Source organism: Rhinolophus sinicus, chromosome 17, assembly GCF_057876585.1.
Source record: "Rhinolophus sinicus isolate RSI-liver-muscle chromosome 17, RSI-T2T, whole genome shotgun sequence".
In the NCBI taxonomy this organism is placed as follows: Eukaryota; Metazoa; Chordata; class Mammalia; order Chiroptera; family Rhinolophidae; genus Rhinolophus; species Rhinolophus sinicus.
In genome coordinates, this window is record NC_142517.1 from 138,057,757 (window position 1) to 138,082,500 (window position 24,744).

At 37.5% G+C, this 24,744-nt stretch overlaps 1 protein-coding gene across 11 annotated transcripts in view; it reads right to left on the reverse strand.

The window, feature by feature from the left end:
- Positions 1–13,180: 13,180 nt before the first annotated feature.
- The window catches only part of QTMAN (queuosine-tRNA mannosyltransferase), a 363,467-nt gene continuing 351,903 nt past the window's right edge, over positions 13,181–24,744 (reverse strand). For all 11 annotated transcript variants that reach the window (XM_074335850.2, XM_074335875.2, XM_074335844.2 and 8 more), the window contains 3 exons: positions 21,690–21,760; positions 20,888–20,979; positions 13,181–15,710 (listed from right to left, as the gene is read on the reverse strand). In XM_074335850.2, coding sequence (XP_074191951.1) covers positions 15,627–15,710; positions 20,888–20,979; positions 21,690–21,760 — 247 coding nt within the window. In that variant the 3' untranslated portion in view covers positions 13,181–15,626. The remainder of the gene's footprint in view (positions 15,711–20,887; positions 20,980–21,689; positions 21,761–24,744) is intronic.

The window sequence follows — 24,744 nt, forward strand, 5'->3', positions numbered from 1 at the left end:
TAAACTGGAGGATAGTTGAAATTTTCCCTGTATGAAGTTCTCTTCCTGTGCAGCTGGCAGGCAGGCACCATCTTTCCTGTGTTGAACCCACCCCCACAGGCCAAATCTGAATCTGATTGGCCTGGTGAGCTCCGCTGCTCCACCCTGCTGATTCAGCTAGTACTCTACCCACCTAACTCAGCACAGCTGGAGGCACTTTCTCTGTGAGCAGCCAGCCCCACCCCCATCATACTCTTAGAAAACTATCAAGAGTCTGGTAGGCTCCTGGCAGGTGTCAACTGACCTCTGTGTGCTCTGAGACTTTTGCTGAGTAGCTCCAGGCTCAGCACTGGCATCAACCCAGAATTTACATTAACCTGGTGAACACAACTCTTCCCATTCTAGAGACTCCCTGAGACCTTGCCTCATGAGGCTTTATCAGCGGCTGAACCTTATGAGGGAGCCAGCAGGTAGCAACAGGTCTGGGAATGTTTTGGCTTTTTGCAGAGCTACCCCAGGTCTAGTAGTGGTGGCAGACAGCCTCAGTTCAGTAGCATGGGCTTTCCCATGCACCTCCAGGTTTATTTAGCACAGGCAGCTAGTAACTTTGGATCACTTTGTAGCTCCTACCAGATAGTCCCCAAACAGCCACAGGCAGTGTGTGACCTGGGCCTGCACCGGAGCCCTTCCCAGAAGGCCCCAGAATCAACACACTTGGAGATTGGCTTCAGCCACAGCAGAACACTGCCCAATTAGCTCCACAAGCACCATACACAAAGGGTGGTTTCAACAGGCACTAGACCCCATGGGGTGAATCCCACTTAGAGGTGTAAATGCCCTGCACAGCAGCCTATAAGCTGTGGACGTGGATAAACCCCACAGCCAATCAGCCTGAAGGCCAATCCCACCCACTGACATGCTAATAGCTACCAAGGCTCAACTATAATGGGAGGGAACACACAACCCACACAAGAAACACCCCTGGAACTCTCAGAGCAGGTGACCAGGGAGACTGTGCCACTAGGAGCCACAGGACACCTGCTACGTAAGACCACCTAGCGAACACTGGAAGACATAGCAGATCTACCTAACACATAGAAACAAACACAGAGAGGCAAGCAAAATGAAGAAACAAAAAAATGTGTCCCAAATGAGAGAACAGGAAAAAACTCCAGAAAAATAACTAAATGAAATGGAGGTAAGCAACCTATGGGAGACAGTTCAAAACAATGGTTATAAGGATGCTCAAAGAACTCAGTGAGAACTTGAACAAAGAGATAGCAAGCATGAAAATGGACATAAAAGCCATAAAAGAGAACCCTAGAAGTGTAGAATACAATAATTAAAATGAAGAATGCACTAGAAGGAATCACCAGCAGACTAGATAAAGCAAAGGATCAAATCAGTGATTTGGAAGACAAGGTAGAAGAAAACACCCAATCAGAATAGTAAAAAAAAAAGAAAAAAGAAAACCCAAAAAAGTGAGGATAGAGACCTCAGGGACAGCAGCAAGCATAACAATATTCACATTATTATAAGGGTATCAGAAGGAGAAGAGAAAAAGCAAGAGATTAAGAACCTATTTGAAGAAATAATGACTGAAAACTTTCCTACCTTGGGGAAGGAAATAGACATACAAGTCTAGGAAGTACAGAGAGTGCCAAACAGGATGAACCTAAACCTGCCCACACCTAGACACATTATAATTAAAATGGAAAAGGTTAAAGACAAAGAGAGAAGCAGCAAGAGAAAGGCTACTAGTAACTTATAAGAGAGCTCCCATAAGATTGTCAGCTGATTTCTCAACAGAAACTTTGCAGGCCAGAAGGGATAAACACAAAATATTCAATGTGATGAAAAGCAAGGACCTATAACCAAGACTATTCTACCCAGCAGGGCTAACGTTTAAAATCAAAGGGCGATTAAAGAACTTCCAAGACAAGAACAAGCTAAAGGAGTGCATCACCACCAAACCAATATACACGGAATCTTAGAGGGACTTATGACAGAAAAAAAAAAATCAAAATTATAAATAATAAAATGGCAATAGCTACATATCTATCAACAATTACTTTCAATGTAAATGGATTAAATGCTTTACTCAAAAGAGATAGGGTAGCTGAATTGATAAGAAAACAAGACTCTTACATATGCTGCCTACAAGAGCCTCACTTCAGATTGAAAGTTACACCCAGACAGAAAGTAAAGAGATGGAAAAAGATATTTCATGAAAATGGAAATGAAAAAAAACAAAAAAAGCTGTGGTAGCCACACTTAAACCAGGCAAAACACACTTTAAAACAAAGGTGCAATAAGAAGAGACAATGAAAGACCCGGTAATCCCCCTTCAGGGTATTTATCCAAAGAAACCCCAAATGTTTCTTCGAGGGGATGTGTTTCCCACATATGTTCACAGCAGCATTATTTACAGTAGCCAAGATATGAAGGCAACCTGGGTGTCTGTCGATGGGTGAATGGATAAAGAGGAGGTGGTACATATATACATGGAATATTGCTCGGTCATGGAAGGGAATGGGTTCTTGCCATCTGAGGCGGCACAGATGGACCCGGAGGGTGTTGTGCTGAGTGAAGTATGTCAGACAGAGAAAGACAGATGCAATGTGATTTAGCTTATATGTGGAATCTAAGAACAAAATTGACAAAACAGAAACAAACTCACAGATACTGAGGGCATTTTGATGGTTGCCAGAAGGGAGGGGCCTCAAGGGTGGGTGAGAAAGGGGAAGGGATTAAGAAGTACAAAGTGGTTGTTACACAGTAGTCATGGAGCTGTAGGGTATAGCATAAGAAATATTATCAATAATATTGTAATAACTATGTATGGTGTCCGATGGATACTACATTTGTTAGGGTAATAGACGTGAAGGGGTGAAAAAGGTAAAGGCATTAAAAAATATAAATTGGTACTTACAAAATAATCATGGGGATGTAAAATATAGGGAATATAGTCAATGATATGGTAATAACTATGTATTGTGCCAGGTGGGTACTAGATTAATCAGAGGGATAATTTCTTACATTATACAAGTGTCTAACCCCTATGCTGTACACCTGAAATTAACATAAAATAATATTGAATGTCATCTATACTTGAAAAATTTAAAAGCGGGGGAAAAGGTGAAGGGGAATAAAAGATCCAAATTTCCAAGTATAAAACAAATAAGTCATGGGGATGTAATGTACAGTATAGGGAATATAGTCAATAATATTGTGATAGCATGGTATGGAGTCAGATGGTTCCTGAACTTATCATGGTGATCACCTCTTTAGGTATAAATGTTGAATAACTGTGGTGTACCCCTGACACTAATATAATATTGTACGTTAGCTATATTTTTTAATAAAAAAATTTTTTTTAAATAAAAATAAAGAATGATAGGTCTACATGTGCTGAAAAGAAAAAATATTCTAAGGCATAGGGAAAAGCCTGTTACAGAGAATTTTCACTTTTCAATGTATGCAAAATATAAACTATGTATGTGTACCTATGTTATATACATATCTTAAAAGGAAAGAAAAAAGAGACCCCATGGTGTGAGACCCTAAAACTACCTCTGGACTTCAACACTACGGCTCCCCTGAATTGAAGTCCCAGTTGCTGATTTTCTCAAGTTGGCAAAGAAAGGAAGGATTCCTCACTAAATAACTCGAGTTTGTAGCTTTAAATAAAACTATTCATCTATTGCAAGTAAGTGTACTCCCTTTGTTACATGGTATACAATTAGATGCATTTGAAATAAAAGGTAAGTTAAATCAGAAGTCTTGGGGACAAGAATGTACTATTTTAAAACAGGGAATGTCAAATGTTTTTCAACCCAGTACCAAAGGATGTTTCACAGGTAATTTCTCAGGGCTGATGTGAGCTAATTATTAGCTACCATACCCTGCCTCCCATTCTAAGCGACTATCTCCTGGCAGAAAGACACAGCTAGGAGTGTGTTGTTTCATTTGTCCTTGGAGTTTTTATCAGCATCAGGAAGGTGGACTGAGCCAAAGTTAGAAGAATTCTGGAGCTAAGCAAAAAGCAACACGTTTAACAGCCCCTATTAATTGGGGCTGTTACATGATTGATTTGAGAAAAACAGAAGAGACCGAGTTCTTTACAACTCACAGTTGGATGCAATGCACTAAAAGTAATCCTGTAAATTGCATTTTAAATCTTCAACATATTCTGAGCAGATAAAATAGTGGCATGATTGACCAAACTCCTTTTAAAAGTACACATATTACGATGCATCATAGTTATAAACAGATGGTATTTGGCCTCCTTCCTATTCTCAACATTTGGAATTTCTAAACTATGTGAATTAAACAATAATATTTTATAAACATACAAGGGATTTTGCTCACTGCTTTGTTAACATAGAAATTATACAATGCTGACATTTATTTAAATTTTAAAAAGTAAACAACAGTGTGCATTGAAATAAAGCAAACTAAAATCAACATAGAGAAGTATGTTCTGTGTGCGTATTACCTACCAATGGCACTGGCCTTTTTAAAGGAAGACATAATGGGCTGAAGAACAAATGGGAGATTAGATGGGCCTAATCCTTTGTACTCCAAAGCCTCATTTAACACCTCCCTGTAAACAAAGGATATTTATACCATAATTGGTTATTTGACCATCAGTGTTCATTTACTATATAACCTGCTATTATGGAATTAAAAGAAGTTCCCCTTCATTGGCTTGTCAGCTTTCATAGTAGTGAAAGTGTCCTCACAGTTTTAAAAACACTTGCACAAACGGGAATCACTCTGACACTTGTACTCAGAATGAGAAACATTATCATGATATCAAAAAGTATGTATTTTTTTCTTTGGGAAATAGTAGTATTGCCAGAAAGAAAAGGAAATGTATCAATCACATCTTAATGTCGTTTCCTGAGATTCTTTTCTAAAATTATAGCTTTAACCCTTTTGCCACACTTTGGAAGGGAGTCCCGTCTGCTGAGTTGATACACAAAATAGAAGGCAGTTGGTTTCCAAACACTTTTCTTAGATTTGCAAAGTTGTGCTGTGATGAATAATAATGAATCAGATATTTCAATCCACTTTATTATTTTTGAAAGCCCTGATTATCATTGTTTACAGGCTTTTCTCAACCCACTTCCCATGTGTTCTTTTTCAGCCTTTCAAGGGTAGGCTTAGGTAGGCCACCTTCCTTTACCTCGGTTTACCCCTAGACTGTTCACATTTTAAACAACTAACCAAGCAACCCATATCTTCAAGTTTACAATTTGAAGGCTATTGCAAACCAGAGTAGGGAAAATCCTGAACGACAGATGCCAGAGTGGTCATGAGCACTCAAGGAAAAGGTTTCGCATATTTGGCCATTGGCCTGTATTACTTTAGCGTACAATCTCTAACAGTGAGAAAGAAAGAGAAAATTATGCTACAACCTAGATGGATAGAAAAGCACACGGCATTGATGAAACCAAACATGAAGGACATGTTTTTCTCTTACACATACAATTCTAAATGTGTACACTCAAATAAATACCTAATAACAAAAAATGCCAGTGTGGAGTAGGCTCTTTTAAAAATTTAGAAGTCTCAAAATAATATTAAATGTTTTTCTAAGGTTTTCGAACAATTAATTAGACCAAATGAGTTGTCACTGTGTTGCTTCTAAATATTCTCCTGCCCGACTAAGCCTTCTTCTCTTCTCCTTAAAAATCAATTTATCAGTTAGGAGGAGAAACCAAGTTTGCAATCCGAAACACAGGTATGAAGAACGGGAAAGTGTCCTGGGGAAGAGGGTGGAATTGAAATCATACATCTGAATATACGAGAGAGGGAGAGGAGTATTTTTAAATTAATAACCAGAATCCGGGCATGGTGAGTCTACGTGCTCAAAATCCTCGGATTTTGCTTAAGAAAAAATAAAATAAAATAATAGAAAAAATAAAATAAAATAATAAAGGAAGGAGGCTAGAAATTAGTATTTCTGTTCTTGCTTAGTGCGTTTTCATCGTGTTTTCTCACTGAGGATTGAGACTGGCCGACTCAAGGAATCAAGTTCAAAAACCAGAGCAACAGAGAAAAGGAGTTGTGTCCGCCAGGGCTGCGCTGCCTTCCCGGGGGTTCAGGACCGGGAACATTCCTGCCGTGAGCGAATGGCCAGGGCAGCAGCGGGCCATCGCCGTGTGTGCGTGTATCAGCCTGTGTCAGTGCGCGCGTGTTGGGCTGTGCGCGCGCCGGCGCGCGTGCCAGCTTGAGGAAGCGAGTGAGTTAGCGCCAGTGTGAGCGCGGGCGCGGCCACCGCGCCGGGCTCGCTCGGCCCCGCAGCGTTGGCGGGACCTCTAAGCGTCGGGGCTCCTCTGGCTCTCGGCTCTGGGCTCAACGCCGCCGAGAGGGCTCGGTTATGACTTTGTGACCTCATCGTTCCCTTTCTCCCCGTTTTCCTCGCGCCCACAAGAAGTGCAGGACTCCCTCCACCGCCTTTGGACGGGATGGAGCGGAACTCGAGGGCGGGCGCCGCCGCGGAGTGGAGCTTCGGCTCGCAGGCCACGAAGGCGCCCGGCGCGAGGGAGAGGACGCGCGGCGAGGGCGGTGTCCCGGCGCCCGCGGAGGCCTCCAGGGGCCCCACGGGGCGGCCCTTCCCGCTTTCTGCAGCTTGGGCGCATCTGCCCAGGCGCTAAGGCTCAGGCTCGTCGGGGATCGGGATGAGCCGACGTGGGGCGCCCAGGCGCACGTTCTCTGGCCGGCGAGCGCCCCTCCGGGCCGAGGCCCCGTACGGCCGGCCGCCTCCCCATCACCCGCGGCCCAGCCGGGCGACCTCGAGCCCCCAGCCCGCGGCGCGGGGCCAGACCCGACCAAAGGCGCAGGACCCGAGAGACAGGGAGGGAAGGAGAAAAGAAGTAGCAAGCCCCAGACAAGGAATCCTTAATTACAGATTAAAGGCAAGCAAAACCGTACACCACATTTTCCATGTGTCAGCTGGCGGCCGCGACAAAAGGAAACAGAACGCTTGCGGGGGGGGGGGGGGGGGAAGGCCCCTTCTCATCTCTTATTTTTTTCATTCCTTTTATTATCTGTGCAAATGTAAAATGCATTAGGTAGTGACTCTGGGTAGGTAGTGCCTGGGGCCAAATCGCAGCTGCACGCTCCGTCGTGTAGGATATTTTGCTGATATACCCAGAGATCTGGGGAACTTCTACCAAAAAGGTCTATAAATACTCCGCTAGAGCACACTTTTGCTTCTGAAAAACTTCATTACTCACACATTTTTAAGTTTTAAAATTCGGTGCTCAAAGTGTTGCAATTTATAATCTTCAGTGAAATCATACCGTGCGCGCGCGCTCGTACACACACGCGCGCGCGCGCGAGCGCGTTTAGTTTTGCAATTTTGTAGATTCCATTCTTTCTGGCCTGGTCTCACAGCATTAGAAATCCAGGGGAAAAGCCAAGCCGATTGAAAGCAGGGAACATAGCTGTGAGGACCAGAAAGCACAAGTTCCCCTCATGGCTCTACAGCTCAAGAGGAAAAGAGATGTGTGCTTTCATACCTTTCCTCTTAATTATGGTCACAAAACAATCTCCATCCACCCTGTCCTTGGGATTTAAGACACCGGTTCAACTCCACGATGTCCTAAATTCTTCACAGAAGGTACAGAGAGTTCAGAAACCAAAGCCCACTCACTGACCATTACAAACCTCTAGTTCTGTGCCTTCATTTCTAAACCTAAAATTAGAGACGACTTTGTGGGTCACCCTGAGCCTCCATTGCACTCTTCTGTATTTTCTGCTGCTTGTTGCTGGTTCAGCTTTAGAAATAGAGGAGTTTGGGTCTTTGTCAGTAATCTGTTTATTGATACAATTGATGCACAAGGTTGAGGGCAACAAAGCCACCTTGCTTCATAATTTTTACCAATCTTCCTTTTTTTATATATGGCATTTTTCCATTTGTATTTTTTCACCAATGCCATTTTCCCCACAGCATTTTTTTTTTTTTAATTTCAAAGTGCTTTTTCATGTGGTTCCAGTTAAGTGATTTGTCCACACCCCAAATAATGCTATTTGCATTCAAGATTAATAGCTTCATATCAGTAATTCTTAAATACCTCCTGATCCGTATTTTCAATTTAAGTGATTCCTAACGTTATTGGCCCGGCAAATGCCTGAACCAATACAAATGCTTGAACCAATACGTTTGTGGACTGGTTGCCAGCCAGATGACAGCAGCTTTACACTCAGGCAATATGAACACGATTATCTTTCTGCTCTAGTCTCTTTAGATGTGGAAGGCAGAAAACCTTCCTTATTTCCCACCTTCCGTAGAAGCAGATTAATAAATAGCGATGCAAATCATACCAGGTTGCAAGCCCACCCTGCTTCTGATACATATTTAGGAAAAGTTTTAAAATCTCCCTTGAAGCATCTAGTCCTTCTGAGTTAGCTACACCCTTCCCACTTTTTTGACTTTATCCTTCAGGAAAAGTGAATAAGGTGAAAGAGCAAATTAGGAGTTTTTTCCTTATAGCTTCCCAGTGTTTGAGAGAATCAGCCTGTGGCCGCTGTTTTAAGCCAGTTGTTGTTAGTTCATTTTTTTACCACCCACCGAACAGCACAGGATTTAAGTTTATATTAATAAAGGATGTTCATGGCTAGGTTTCTGAATGCCAGAGTTGTGATTTATTTTTTTAAATGGGTGGAGAAAAGAGAGCTGCAATAAAACTCACCCCTAAGTCCTTCAAAATCCTTGGCTTCACACATTTTTTTTTTTTTTGTCTGTCTTTTTGTTTTTTGTATGTACCTCCCTCTAATTTTTCTTTAAGTTCTATTACAGCTATTTTTTTGAATATTTACTTTTGTCCATACCTTCGAAACCCTGTTTATTGTAGTTAAATTTATAAAAGTATTATATGTTCCTCTTTGTACTTTCTAAGTGTTTACAATTGTCCCTGGTTATCCCCCAACCCCATTAAAAATTTCACAATAAAATCTTACACTAAATAAATTAAAATCTGCAACTTCAGACACCCAAGGAAGACATCAATCCACTTAGTAAAATACGCAGACCTCCCCCTCTCAATTTCAGCTCTTCTTAATGTAACATTTAGTAATTGCAGCTGGCTTCTTATACTTTCCTCCCTTCTTTCATTCTGAATCACATTGGCCTTGTTTAACCTTCCTTTCCTTTCCTACCCCCCACATTTGTCCACGTACTTTTCTTTGACCACGTTTGTCTCTCTTTCTCTTTGCTGTCTGAATTGAAAGCAATAAATAGAGCTTTCTAAGATCTCAATGCTTTCTGTTAACATCCCATTCTGCCTCCCCATTCCACTATTAATGCTTTGTACACTTTGTATGCATCCTTCAGTGGTGTAGTTAAGGCTCTCTATTTTTCTGATTGATCATTAAGTTATGCTGGCTTTTGAGCACTGCTTCCATAATCCTGAAGCAGAGGCTTTTTACTTGGCTTGCTTTTTGCCTTTGGAATGCCTTTCCTGGCAAGGACAGGCATTTTAGTTTGACTGTGATTCTTAAGTTACAATTCAAGGCCAATTTGTTCAGTTAGGTTTCTACTATAAGCAGCTCTGTTTCTCACTGTTAAGTGCTCCATGAGGCTGCTTAGTTGAAGGGTTTGTTGTAAGTGCAAGATGTAATATACTTATATTATACTTGATTATCAGTTTTCAAAAACAGCTGCATGCTTTGAGATCCGTGTAAGGAAATAATCGGAAGATAATATACCATTGGTATTTATTACTCTATAATTAAGGATGTGTCAGTGTTTCCCTTTAAAAAAACTATTTTCAAAAATTCATATCACAGGCATAAATTTCCCTATGAATTGCGGTCTAATACCATATTAGAAGTATCTTCTTTTTAAGTTATCCCTCCCCTTCCTTTTCTTTTTGGGGAAGAAGTTTCATGATGCAATTTCTGGGTTATCTATTTGGGATGAGAGGAAGCAGGCCCTGCGCTCACAATTAAAGGTGCTTCTGCTGCTGATACCACCTGCTCCCTCTGCCCTAGGCCCTTTGCACTGGGCAAGATGATGGGGACGGGGGGCTACCTTTACGTGATAAAGAGCCTGCCTTGTATCTATGTGGATAAGCAACTTCATTGTTGTATGATGGGAAAGACAGTAGAGAAGACGCAGCTGTTCAGAAATGTCACAGGTGCCACAGAGTGAAATTTTGGTACCAGGAATCAATTCTTTTGCATTCCTCTCCTTATGGTCACTTTGAATACACGTGTGGCCGGGAGTAGAATGAACTAGATCTACAGTAAGGTACTAGCAATTTATTCATCTGTGTTTCTTCGGATAGTAAGAGAAGCAGCAGAAGGAAGAGAAGGTGGAGAGACAAAAATCTCCCCCTTCCCCTGCTTTAAGGGATGGTTTTGGCCAACTGAATTGACCACAGCCTCCTCAAAGAGGCTGAGTTCTAGACCTACTTCTACCACCACAGGACCCACAGCAGCTCAGCTTCTCCTTAGAACCTCAGTTTCCCCGCATGTAAAATGGGTAGGTTACAAAACATAAATGCTTTCCAGAAGAGCCAGGAAAGTTGCCTAAGTATATAAATCCAGTAGATTGTAGGAGCACAGGAAATGGCAGGGGGCTGTGATGGATAGAGACTGAATGCCTGCCTACTTGGATAATAATAGGAATCCTGAAAACCCTTAAAATATTGGCTGCACTACACGGTTTCTCATGGCCCTTTTAATACCAGCGTGGGCAACAAAGCAACACCCTGTGGCCTTTGCACTCTCTTGCCTTGTGGGGGTTAGCATAGACGGAACTGGGGGTCTAACTGAGTCATGAACATTGAACTTGGTGCTTCCTGAAAGACACATCGGTGACAATGACACTATCCCATGCAGGGAACAGTTTATACAAAACATCTTTTTGTTTCTATAACACAGTCTGGCTCCTAAATATGCCATTATCTGACGCCTTGATATTCTCCTTTGTGAAATGATGAGGGGAGTATTACATTTTCAAATATAAAGGACTTCAAATTCCAAGAAAGGTGTTGTTCCATAAGTATTTCTAGTAGAAGTTGCATCTTCTAGCACCCCACCTTAGATCTGCTATTTCAATGCAGTAACAGATAGGATAGTAATAGAAGCATTTTAGATTATCTCCCGAGAAACATCAATTCTTTCCATCAGTTTATGAGAACAATTAGGGACCTGTCCTAGGGTTGAATAATGACTACCATAGAGGTGTGGGAGAGAATAAGGCATCACTCAGGTAGTGATAGATAATGGGAAGACCCCTGAAGACACTGACCCCAATTTCCAATTTAGAAAAATGGACCATAGGGAGAGTGGGGATATTGGTTCCTGAAATCCTATATACCTCACATGCAGCTAGGGCACCCTAAAGATACCGAGGAGGACTCCTTTTCACAGGATGGACTGCAGTTTAAGTACAGAGCCCACACTTGGCTCCTATGTCTTGAAGAAGAAAGGGAAGAGAGCAGTTAGGAAATCAGATAGCTCTGTGCTCTGAATTTTTCAAGACAAGAAGACTGGCTCATTTAACATTTTCTGTCATCTTCCTGTCATTATCCTTCAACAGGGAGTTTACAGAGCTCGAGTTTTCCATCTTGTATCTGAAATAATAGAGGCTACAAACGGTGATCAGCAGCTCCAGGAAAACGGGCCCCAGGGACAGTCAAGTCCAACTTTCTTCATAGTATGATTAGTTTCTGTTAAGGTTAAGTCCTTGGCTGCTGGTAAGCCGAGGAGTCTTGTCATGCAAAACTGCCAGTTTCTTTCACCATCGGAGGGAACTGTTTTTCTGACTTGATCAACAGTTTAGAGTCAAGAAACGTTAAGGATGGCATGGTAGAAAAATTAACCACAGCTTCCCAAAGTATTTATAGCTCTGATGAAAAGGTAAATCCAGTAATAAGATTTAAGACATGTAAAAGGTCATACACAATAGGAATAAGCCCTTGTGTAGTGTGACTCAGCTTAAGAAATAGAGCATTAACTGTATCGTGTACACGTAAGTGCCTCTCCCAGGTCTATGTCTGTTCTTTCTACCATCACTCCTTTGACTTCACTGTTACTGTAAATTTGGTGTTAATTCCCATGTTTTCTGTTACACTTTAATCACATACGTATAATGCATACCTTTGGTCAGCACATAGAATTGTTCCCATGTTTTAAAACTCGTTACATTTTAATGAATAGCTTTGAAGGGAGGGTGAGTTACAGAAACATTTGTTGTCCTGTATGTCAATTCAGGACAACATTTGTTGTCCTGTATGTCCTGTGTGGCAATTCAAATTTTAAAATGAACCATACTTATGTCAATGGTTTATAATATACTTTCTTTATTGAGAAATATAAAATCTTCCACTGAACCAGAAAGGCACTTAATGCCATACTTGTCAATAGTCAATAGGAGAACAGAATTCACAGAATATGTCAACATTAAAAGACAGCATAGACTATCATGGAAAACTGATTCTATCACCCACAGAAAGTACAAGACTTAAATGCAATTTTTTGTGCCTCATAATATTTCTGGGTAGCAGATGCTTTCTCAAAAACAGATTTTACTTTAAAAAATATCAAATATAATTAACACCTTCAACATAAAATGCAATCTTTGCTTCCAGGTGCATTTCAAGGTGTTGAAATGAATCTGTGCAGCCCTCTATGGCTGAGTTTCCATTGACTTATTGAATCTGCTGCCATCTTTATGTGGCATGTTTGAAGAACTGAGAGTGAAAACAGGGCATTTAAACTTAACTGTATTTGAACATTGCTTATTAAAACAGGAGCATTTTGAGAAAGGTCTCTTGACTTATTCCTGATCAACATGGTACAATGTGTAGGTTAAGAACTAGGTGCCCTGTTATTTATTATAGAAACACCTAGTCAGAAATATTACCTAGACCAAGTAAATCCAGGGCAAGAATCATGGACATGGTGTCAAGGTTTTGATAATGACTTTTAAAGATATTTAAAATTAAAATTAGTGTAACAATTTAATTTACAAGAATAAAATGAACAGAACTGAATGTAAAAAAAAAAGACCAACATTTTCAATAACTATTCAAAACAAAAACTTTTAAATCTCTTTAGTGAGAGTAAGGAAAACAAAAATTAAAGAGTCAAACTGTGGTCTCAATTATTCTGTGGCTTCAACAAAACAAGGGTTAACTTAATAGCACTTCATTCCATCACATGGGTGTTGGGAAGTACCTGTGCGTGTGCACACACGCACAGACACACACACACACACACACACACACACACACACACACAGAGGTACAGTTGTCTTTTCAACTGTTACGAATTACACATTTATGAACTTGTTTTATTGCTTATTTACACTAATACAAAATCTGACTGCATAGTTTTAAGAAGTGAAAACTTGAATGTAAATTTGTATTGAGGAAGAAATGCTGGCCACAGCTAAAGAGAAAATTTGAGTTTACCGATATAGAAAAAACTCCATAGCCAGGCAACTTTCAATATTATATTTGCCCAAATCAGGAAAATATTTAAATGTTTGGATGTACTCTCTGAAAGGTAATTTTTTTTCCCTCCATCAATTAATGGGAAAATATATATGGATAGTGATTGTGCATACAATATCTTGCCATCACAAAATGTGAGCCCATTATTTTCAGGACAGAAAAACATAGTAAACCAAGCACCGGTTCTTGGCTGTGAGATTATAATAATTTGAGAAGATGTCATCTATGACATAGCACCTTTGTGACTGAAGAAACCTTACTGGTCTAGTGCATCTCCTTAGATGATAAACACTGTTCTGGAGAAGTATCTAAAAATCTCTGATGCATAGTTATATCTTTACTTTTGCACTTAGAAGGAGCACACCTGACAGATTCCAAGTTCCACAGTCTTCGATTGGAAGGGACTTCCAAAATAATCCCTGAGCATCTTGGTTTGTGGGTGAGGAGGTTATTTGTTTACTGACTTCCCACAAGCTAGGACTCAAAGCCTGGGCTGTGATGTATCATCATACATTACAGATTTCACACTAGTTAGGGAGAGGACTATCTATGCAAAGATGGAGCTTGTTTCTGCTTCCTACTCTCGGCTTTTAAATTCCCAGGCCTCATTCCCAGACCCCGAATTCCTGCTTTCTTTGATCTGCAAGTGTCTCTGCGCTGAGGGCTCTATCTGGCTCCCTGACCTTGATCTATTACCTGCTTATGCTTTTACTCCCTGTCAATGGGCCCTACTGGACTTCCAATCCATTGCCTGCTTTACATAGGATGCCTGTTAGACCACAGACAGCCCTAGTCTACCCTCCTCTTCTTGGCTGATCCTCAAGCTATAGTGTATAGAAGTAACTCATTTCAAAAGCTAGTAAAGTTACAATTTACCTGTCAGTAAACAGAAGATGGTTTATCAACAGACTTTACCTTAATGACTACAAATGTTTACCTCCTGCTTTCCAGAATGCAAAGAAAATCTTGGAAATGTCATAATATCTTACAAACATTTGCAAAACAGATCCTTGTTCATCCGGAAAAGAAACAATTGTATCCGCTGTCTCTTGACACAAGGAAAGTGTTCAGTGAGAAACACACAGCTAGCTGTACATACACACTTACACGTAAATGAGAGATGTTAATTACAAATGGCAGAGGGCACTTTATTAAAGATATATTTTACAGTCTAGCCGTTCAAAACATCTTTATATCAACAAATACAGCAGCTTAACAATTGGAATCATAGTGATTTATTTTGAAAATATTATACGTGTAGCTGGATCCAAATATATTCAACGAGTATTTATGTCAAAATTACTGGTTTTGTTAAGATATTTTGATTTCTCTATTTTAACCCACGAAAAAAAAATTAAAATAAGTACCTCAGTGTTCATTTTATGGGCAAGGTGACTGCACTCATTGTATTTCCCGTGTTTGTTCGAATTACAGCTGTTTATCTTGCAACTTTCTTTAAGATAAATTAAATGCAAATGTAACTCTGTGAATCATGGGAATACCTGCCAGGCTCCTTATTAATACCTTCACTTACAAACCCCTGTGCCAGAGTCATTAATTTGCTAAAAGAAAAGTGCTCAAGCAGCCCTTTGCCATAAACAATTCTGTGATGGCTGCCCAATTAGTCCCATAGCGTTCTGATCCCCCTTTCAGACCCTGTGGCCCTTTGAGGACACAAGAAGGCTCCGATGATAACCTGGCAACCTAGGTAGAAATCCAGCCAAGTGCGAGCGTTTGAAGCTGCAGTTTGGCTGCCATCGTGTCGGCGAAAAGAAAGAATTCAGGCACCATGTCATCCAGTACAAAGGATAAAAACGGATTCAACCGGAAATTCAATGTGGCACCACATATGGGATACATGAGTGCGGTTATACAACAGGCCACATATTTTTTTTGAACAGTCTCCTCCATGTGATGCCGAGGACATGTGTAACCATCATAACGTCTCTAGGAATCTGTATTTAATTTGAGTTGGGGTGGTGGCAGGGATTGGAGATCTGAAGCCGCCACAGGTTTGTGGCAGATGGCTCTGTGTCAGCTATGACAAGCAGCCAGGCTCAGCTTCCTCTGCAGATTTTCTTTTCTCTCTGATCAGGTAAATATGGGCACACTCTGGAAAGTTCTACAGATTCTGCCTTAGGCTGCAAGTTTGTGACTTAGCCCCATCTGTCACAAATCTTCCCTAGGTTCTGTTGTAAGCAGAGACCTGAATTTCCCATGTAGGGCTGCCCAGGAAAAAGGAGTCATTTCACCCTGTAAGGGGCAGAGAGAGAAGAGAAAGCATTAATGACTGAAAGACTAAACCATGCTGAAAATTCATATTGAAAATTTGCATTAACTTACATCAACTGGATTTCCAAAAGCCATCAAGTAAATGGTTCTCAAGTTTTATAACCTCAGGAAATCCCAGTTTCCGATTGGTTTAAACTATAACTATTTCCAACCATAGGGGAAAGCTCCTGTTTTTTTTTTGTTTTGTTTTGTTTTGTTCTTTTTTTTGCAAGTGGGTACATTCTGCTGCACATATTTCCTGGTTTACGTTATGGATGGCAGCTATTAGAAGTTTATCATCCAACTTTTAACTTTTATAAACACAAGATACACAACACTTTTAATACATGTTTTTGCTAATGTGAATTTTACTTTTAAGTGGGGAAGCACAAGAGAAATGCCATTACAATTACATGGCATTTACAAAGTGCTTCAAGTTTACTAACAGGTTTATATTCATGATTTCATGATACCAGAACTTTAGGGGGAAAACGCTATTAAGAATTAAGAAAAAAAAAATTCTTCCAAGTTTACAGATGAATCATATAGAAGGTAAGAAGTGTACCTAGAGCCAGGCTGCAAATGAGCAGTGGAGAAGCATGAGAAGCCAAAAATCTCTGAGTGATCTTACTCACCTAACGTATATCTATTGTGCTAAAGGTTTTTTACTTTTATTTTACTTAGACCAATCAAAGGAAAACCAAGCCAAATAAAATCAAGGAAGGAAGTGAAGAAGGAGAAAGGGAAGGGTAGGGAGAAGGGAGGGAGATTGACACAAAGAATTTGCCTTAAATTGTGCTGGTGCGGTTGACTTTAGAAGGTCTGAAAATGTCACAAGCTTTTAAGTTTTCATTTTTAAGGAAAAAGTAATGGCTTTGGAGAAGTGTTAATACTAGTGAGCAACAATTTTTTCACATCTAGAGTATAAGCTCAAATTAAAAGGCAACTATCAAGTGAGCAGTCTCTTTAAGGAAACTTAAAGTGGCTTGGCTGTGGGTCGGGTAGATAGGGCCTGATATAATTAAGACAACCACAAATGGCTTTTCTGGGCACGGCATCTGAATTATAAGCTTAATCATTGTTTGAAATCACTTGGAGGCAGAAATCTGAAAGTTCATCTCCTAATAACAGCAGGTTACAAAGGTTTCTAGAATGGTAAAAGAACTTAAAGAGGAAGATAAAATAAAAATCAGCAGCTATCATTTGAAAATTCTTAGGAAAACTACAGGTCACTTTTGTCAAGCCCAAGAAAGAAGGATCTCTCTTTTTTTCACACAGAGTATTGCTCTATTTGTCAATAAAAGTAATGAGAAATAGGACAGGAACGAAAACAGAATAGACGCTAATCTGGGCAGTACCTACTTTAGACACTGCCCCATTTGTATTCATGCTATTTTCAATACTGGTAACAAGTGAATGCCCATACATTTTTTCAAAAGCATTTTAAAATATAATGATCAAAGGTTCTCTAAAAGCATAAAGTATTGATCTCAAATAATTGTTGGGAATATTCAGAAAGTAATGTCACACAGTAAAAATATGGCAAAAAAATATACAACTTCATGGCATTAGACTTGCTTGGGTTGTAAAAGGAAGAATGATTGTTAGTACAAGAAGTCAATCCTTGGATAATTATTTTATGATTACTTCTAGAATCCTGTGGTCAAGCAAGGTTTGGCAGTTGTATAGAGAGCTCCTAGTTTATCTATGTGACAAGGATGTGGCCAATGTGTCTAATTGACCTAGAAAAGGAAATGTCCTGAAAGTACAAGAAAGCTGCAGTCTGTGACTAAACCAGGACATGAACTTTAAAAAAAAAAAATGGTTTTAGATTTTTAAAATTAAAAAAAATAATAATTTTCGATTTTTAAAAGAATTACAAAACATTTAATTTGTTTATGCATTGGATTTCTCTAAAGATCTTAAGAAAATGTGTGTGTGTGTGTGTGTGTGTGTGAGAGAGAGAGAGAGAGAGAGAGAGAGAGAGAGAGAGAGAGAGAGAGAGAGAGAGAGAAAGAGAGAGAGAGACTTGTATGCATGCCAGGAATTTAAACATTTCAAGTCTGAAACATTTCAGGTAAGAAGTCATGGGCACCGTGTTCTGTAGTAGAAAGAGTCACGTTAAGGAAAAAAGTATCAAATTCTGTTTCTGCTTTTCAGTTACTAGCATTCTGTTTCAAATCCTGCTTCAAGTTATAGCCCCCAAACTCTCACTCATATTGAAAGTATAATGCCTTATGTGAGAAGAAAGCCAAGCGTTAGTAGCCTTATTCTAGTCATTAAATTTCTAAGTGTGAATCCATATGAAAAATCCTATCCTAAAGTGAACTCTATATGATAAGCAGCTGAGATGATTTAAAAATGTAAACTTTTAACACACAAAAAGAGTAAGGTGTAAAAATGTAAAAGGAGCAAATTAAAAAATTCAGTGACATTCTATCCTCTTAGATCTTAGAAGCATATGTTTTAGGAAAGCAAAACAGCACTGTCCAATGGAATAAATCTAAAAAAAAACACACAAAAAACCCTCAACATTCTCTTTACAGTACACACAAAAGACTCTTCCATTCCATAAGAAAACTAGATAAAAAGCTGCCTTGGGGGAAATAATCCTCTAGTATTTGGTGAAGGCAAATGTTACCTGAAAATGTGTATATTTATAAATCATAAGGTGAAAAATATTTTAACTTATTATATCTTAATTAAAAGTTTTAGAAGGTATTCTTTTGGTTTTAAATCCTATTACAACAACCAAATTAAATATGTGGTTCTTCCTGTCATTTTTTACCAGTTTTTCCTGACAGCTCCTTTAAGCTCTTAATTACTTATAATTCTTGGACTAATTTATTAATTTTTGAGATTAACTTTTAGATATAATATCATCAAGATATATGAAGAGGACATATATTAAAATGTGTAATAGATTTATAAGAAAAAAATCCATGGTAAATAAAGACATAAAAATAAACTATACATATAAATTCTTATAAATGATCATGCATAAAATGCTAATTTATAAAACTTTGAGTTGGAGCATTTTAGGATGTACAGACTAAAATATCTGGAAAAAATAGTAACATAAAATAACATTTAAGGTGTAGGTTATCTTTTAAGCTGTCTGAGGAATAATTTGGTATATTGACAGCATACCACTGAGCTGACACTCTTTCAGTTTTTCCAGAAGTTGTTTATAAAATAAATAATTACAGCTATGTTACGGCTGCAGCTATATCAAAATATTTTATTTGGAGACCTGTTTTCTTTTGTAACTAAAGACAACTTGTTGCAGTAACTTTTGAAATGGTTAGAATTTTGCTGAAGCAAAATAACAGGGTTAGTAAGGCCTAACTTGAAGGAAAATTTAAAATGGATAAATTCCGATGGTGGAAATACGATTATCAGTACTTCACCATTCTCATCACAAGGAAAAAACATTTGTTTTTTCTCTTTTGATGTATATATATATATATATATATATATATATATATATACACACACATATGATGTATATATATATATACATGTATATATACTTTTGATGTATATATATACATATACATACATATATATATATATATATATATATATATATATATATATATATGATGGGTGGTTGGTAATCATTTCACAATATGTGTACATCAAATCATTATGCTATACACCTTAAATAGTGCTGTATGTCAATTATATCTCAATAAAACTGGAAAACAACTTCACCAAAAATTCACCCAAAGGCAAAAAAATCAATAATTTGATAGTAAACTCACTGAAAATAGCTTTGTGTCATATATAGAAAATGAATCCACTTGTATTAATGCTTATTATATTTCTTCAATTCTCATAATCTGCACATTTTGATAGTCTGTCACATGAGAAATGACAATTTTTTTTTGTTTTATACAAACAAGACCACTAGTGAACTTTAAAAATTAGGAAATCTGGACGTAAACCTTGGAAGACTGTTTTCTCTGTGAAGCTATGAATACGATACCATCGTATTGACTCAAGGAGTAACACTGACGCCTGGAACTGTTCAGTCAGCATTTTAAACTATTATGAGCTACCTTCTGAACCATTGCCAAGTTAATAGACAATGAAAGATAATGAGCTTGAAATTGGGTGTTAAATTGCATTTTTGGTTCTCTCCCTTTTTCTTGAAGTTTAACTGTTTCCTGCAGAAACAAAGTCATGTTTTGATGTATCACTATGTAAATATGTATTTTAGGCCATGAAAAGGGGAAGGAGAGAAACAAGGAGGCAAACTGTATTTCATGAAGGGAGGTTATACATTAACATAAGAAAATTAAAATATGCTGGATTATAAAACTGCTAGATTGTAAACTATACTGAATTTATGTAAAATGAAGATGCTACATTCAAAGAATATAAAAAGGTATATTACTCATGGCCTAGAGCCACCTTCAAAAGTCATAAAGCAGATTTATCCCAGTTCAATTACTTAGACATTTAGTAGGGACTCTTTGTGTTCTTATTTCAACACTGTAAAATTCTTGATTCAAACAAGGGAAAAGAGATAATGAATGAGGGGACTGAATGATGCTGCTATTTAAACTTATGTTCCTTTTGCCTTTGCTATTCAGAGAGGAGAAGCCTGACAGTCTGATTCAAATCAAAGTGAAGATTTTTACGTCATTTTATTAAACTGGGCAGGGGAAACATTTGATTCTTGAAAATCATCTTTAAAGTAGTTAAAAAATGAACACCAAACTTCACTAATGTCATTCACCTGAATTTTTGAGGACTGAAGATTTCATTACGATGGGAAGAAAGGCTTATCCTCATTAGTGTAATTGTAGAATCTTTCCTTTACTTCCTTTTAAACTAATGAGTTACATTAATCCAGGTTCATTTCTATAAGCCTCTTGGGGCTACATGTAAAGGACAGTCATCTTAGAAAACAATAAATTAAAAAAAAAACATGTACATGCATTAAGTGCACGTATTTCATAAGACCTAGGTTAATACAACTGGCATCCAGTTTAATTAATCCTTGTTAGTGTAACAACTAATATCCCTCCCTAGCATGTTTCCTTTAAACATTAGTATGTTAATTAAATGTTTATTTTTTTAAGATTTTTTTTTTCTTTTGTAACTTCAATATGGCATTTATACCGCATAAATCTCTTCTCAATAACTACCTTATAGAGATGTTTCCTTACAATATCTGGTCTCTTGCAGAAATTCTGGAGCCTTTTTGAAAGCTGTTCAGGTGTAGAATACAGATATTCAGCTGCAGGAAAAACAGATACATTTTTAATGAAACAAAAACCTCAAAGCACACACTCGATATTAGTCACTTTACTAATTAAAAATGCATATTGCTCTGTGCCGCCTCATGTTTTACATTATTTAAGCATGATTTTATAAGGTTACCTCAGCTCACAAGGATGTTTAATGCTAAATAAGACTGTGTAGTTGTGCTGTTTAGACATCTCCTTTGGGTGATTAAAATACATTATTCTAATGTAACACAATGCATATGTGATATATTTAGTGATGAGATTTTTTTTTTTTCCAAATAACTGGTACTACAGCCGTATGTACCCTGCACAACAGTTGCATATTATTAACTAGTCAATTGTTTAAATAATTTGGTGTGACTTTCAGTCCTTGATTTTTCTTTGTGTATATCATTTTTAAAAAAATCTGTAAGCAATTGCAGCAACACTGACCTGCTTATAAAAATCCATCATTATGGGACGTGTATGCTAACAATGAAGAACGCTATTTGAAAACTTGCTTTTTTGTTATCTTAAAAGAACAGATGGTAAATATAAGCTTACTCTAATGTATTAAAACACATAAAATTTCCCTTAACACTAACATGTTGACTTGCCAAATAAACAATTGCTCCTGCCTAAGTTTATTTTCAAACTTTCTAATTTAGCATGAATCATGTATTAAATCTCAACAAAGACGAAAGTACATGAAAGCAGCTACCTGGAAATATTTCAGGATACACCAAATCTTTGGGACAAAGTGGGTAACAACCACAATACACAGCTTCCAACCTAGAGAAATTTTAGAAAGAGGATAAGATATATTAAAAAGACGTTACTATCATAGCCAGTGCGTGGTTTTGTTTGTCTAACTTAACAGTATGAGCCCAGAGTTAACAGGGATGAAAAACATGGTCGGCAGTATGAGTCTAAAAGCCAAAGTTGCTCTTTTAAAAGGTTTTATTGATCATATATGCATTTCATAGAACAGAACCAACAGCATATGTTTTGTTCACTGAATTAATCAAAGCGCAGCTCTGCATTTTTTTTTTTTGTTGTTTTTAAAATACTGTTTAACACATTTTATAATCAGCAGATAAACACATGTAACAACATGGAAAAGTATGGACAGCTTTTCTTAATAATGCTGCAAAGCCCCAGAATGTTCATTTATTTTTTTTCAAAATGTTTAAATAAAATAGCAAATACTTAACTTTAATACTGTAGCCGTAGAAATGATCGAGGCACTTTTAAAAGCATCAGAAAAAAATTTACAATCTGTTGTGATGGGGCATTTTCATTTTTTAGCTCCGGCTTCAAAACAGCTTGTTACTATGTAGAATGTAAAACTATCCCCCCTTGTATTGAAAAACTCTCATGAAGACGACCTTAATGAACATTTTGTTTTCTTGACCAGAAATCCAGTTCTTCTTTCTTTTTTATCAGAAAAGAATATTTTTATTATTAAACAAAGAAACCAGAAAGTTTCACTTTGTGAGAGGCTTTCCTCAAAGGACCACCTATGGGAAGTTTTTCTTCGAGTCACAGTAGTAAGGGTTAAGCAGAAGGAAGGTACTGTCTCTCAGTGGTTGTGTCAACCCTGCATAATGGCTATTGATCTGACATATAATAAACCTTAAAGATACCACTATAATTTCTGTTGGCTAGGAATTATGCAGGGAAATTCAAAGCACTCTTTAAAATATGTTTATTTTATGAGAAACTTTGAATTGCATCCAAAATGTTGACCAAAGGCGGAATTTTATTTTGAACTGCAGATTTTTTCAACCCAAGAATAATGTGAAGTTATGTCAATGTTTACCTTGTTTATTTACAGTGACAAAGTACATGCAATTTAAGCTGTTTTTAAGTGGGTGATGTGTTCCCTATTTTATTATGTTAACTGAAATTAGTTGCAGTAAAAATTACTTACTCTGAGTTGCAAAGTTTGGAAAAATACTGAGTTCAAAGTTTTGCTTGAGAACTGATAGAAGTCACAAGATAACACAGGGGAAAGGCACAGGATCTAGTTAACAATTACTAGCTTCAAAATCCACACTGATACCTAATATTTTTTTCCTCTATATACGTAGGGTACGCATAGAAATTCTTGTCGTAAGCACAGCTATAAACTGCACTGTGACCGCATTATAAAACATTCACAAAAGTTTTGAACACATAAACCAGTGATATTCTTTATGAACCAAGAGAAAATATGCACTTTATCTGAAGACACTCAGTTTTAAAATGCAGTGCCAGTCGAAAAGCAAATACATATGAACATTCTCTTATAATTACATAAAATCAAAAGAGTGAAGTCACAGGCATTTCAGAAAGTGCACATGTTATCTGCTTTTTAATAATGGATTTGAACTACAGTGTTCTGTTCCCCGAAAGAAAATTGCAGGCCAAGTTACATTTTGAGTCATCGCATGAGCATGTACCAGGCCATTTCCAAAAAAAACTCTGCTAATTAAAATACAGTGAGATAGGAATGGCATTATTTGATTTAGGAAGAAATAATTTACAAATCTGGATTTCAACTTTTATTTGTAAATTATCTTATTTGTAGATGTATTTCTAATTCATCACAAAACAACCACTACTTATGGTTATAATTCTGACTTGTTAAAATACCAAACCGTACTATGTACATTATTTATATAAGGACTATGTTTTAAAATACATTATACAGGCCATATTTTAAAGGAAATTTATAAAATTCATTCTCATAAGTTTCTCATATTTTTTATTTTGAAAAAAACTATCATCACTTGACAATAATACAATTATTCATCATTTCAATTCTTATGCACTACCAGTTAAATAATAAATAGGGTTCCAATTGATCTATTGTTAAAATGACTAGCAAATGACCTTTTTATTCCAATTAACAAATCATCTGCTAAATCTATGAATCTTAATATTCAGATCTATTCACTTCAATTCATACAATTTATCTGCAAATAGTTGTTGGGCTTTTGATTCTAAATATAATTAGCTGATAATTTTGCTTGGCTGAATTACTTTTCTGGAGGGCCTGCAAAGGCTCTCAGTCGCATTATCTAGCAATAATGAATCTGATAGGTGAAATTTTTTACTGTAATGAGGATGAGACACAGTTGTGACACCTGAGTCTACTAATAACAGAAGACTGCTAATTATCGACAGCACTTTTTTGTGTGATGCAAGGAGAAAAAAAATCCCTCATTATTAAAAAATAAAAAGTTACAATTATAAGTGACACCGGAGGAGAGTAAATAAAATGGAGTGATTAAAACATTGCTGCTTTAAGGGTGTTTTTAATTAAGTGGAAATGCTAATGTTGTCATACTTAGCAGATGGGATTAAAATTAGTTATTGTAAGTAACTCATATTTTATGTTATGGTTTCCACAGCATGTCTACAAGATCTAAGAAAGTGATACATTCCATAAGACATTTTAAAAATGAAATTCTCATACTCTTTACAACTCATAATAATGAACATCATGAATAAACTATTGAAAAAAATCCTGCCAAGGATTTTACCATAGTGACTTAACTAGCAAGGAATGTAGCCATAATGTACTGGACTGTTACAATCTCACTGATCGTATGCCTTTTGCTTTGCTGATTGTTGCATTCCCTATTTCATTCACACTCAACAAAAACAAAAGTTTGGTACTTGGGCATTTAGCCAACATCAAATGTGGTGTCAAGAAGGTAGGGCCTGGATACAAGGAAAGATCGTGACCACCCACTAAGGTGATGTTCTAAACTAAAACAGAGGATGCA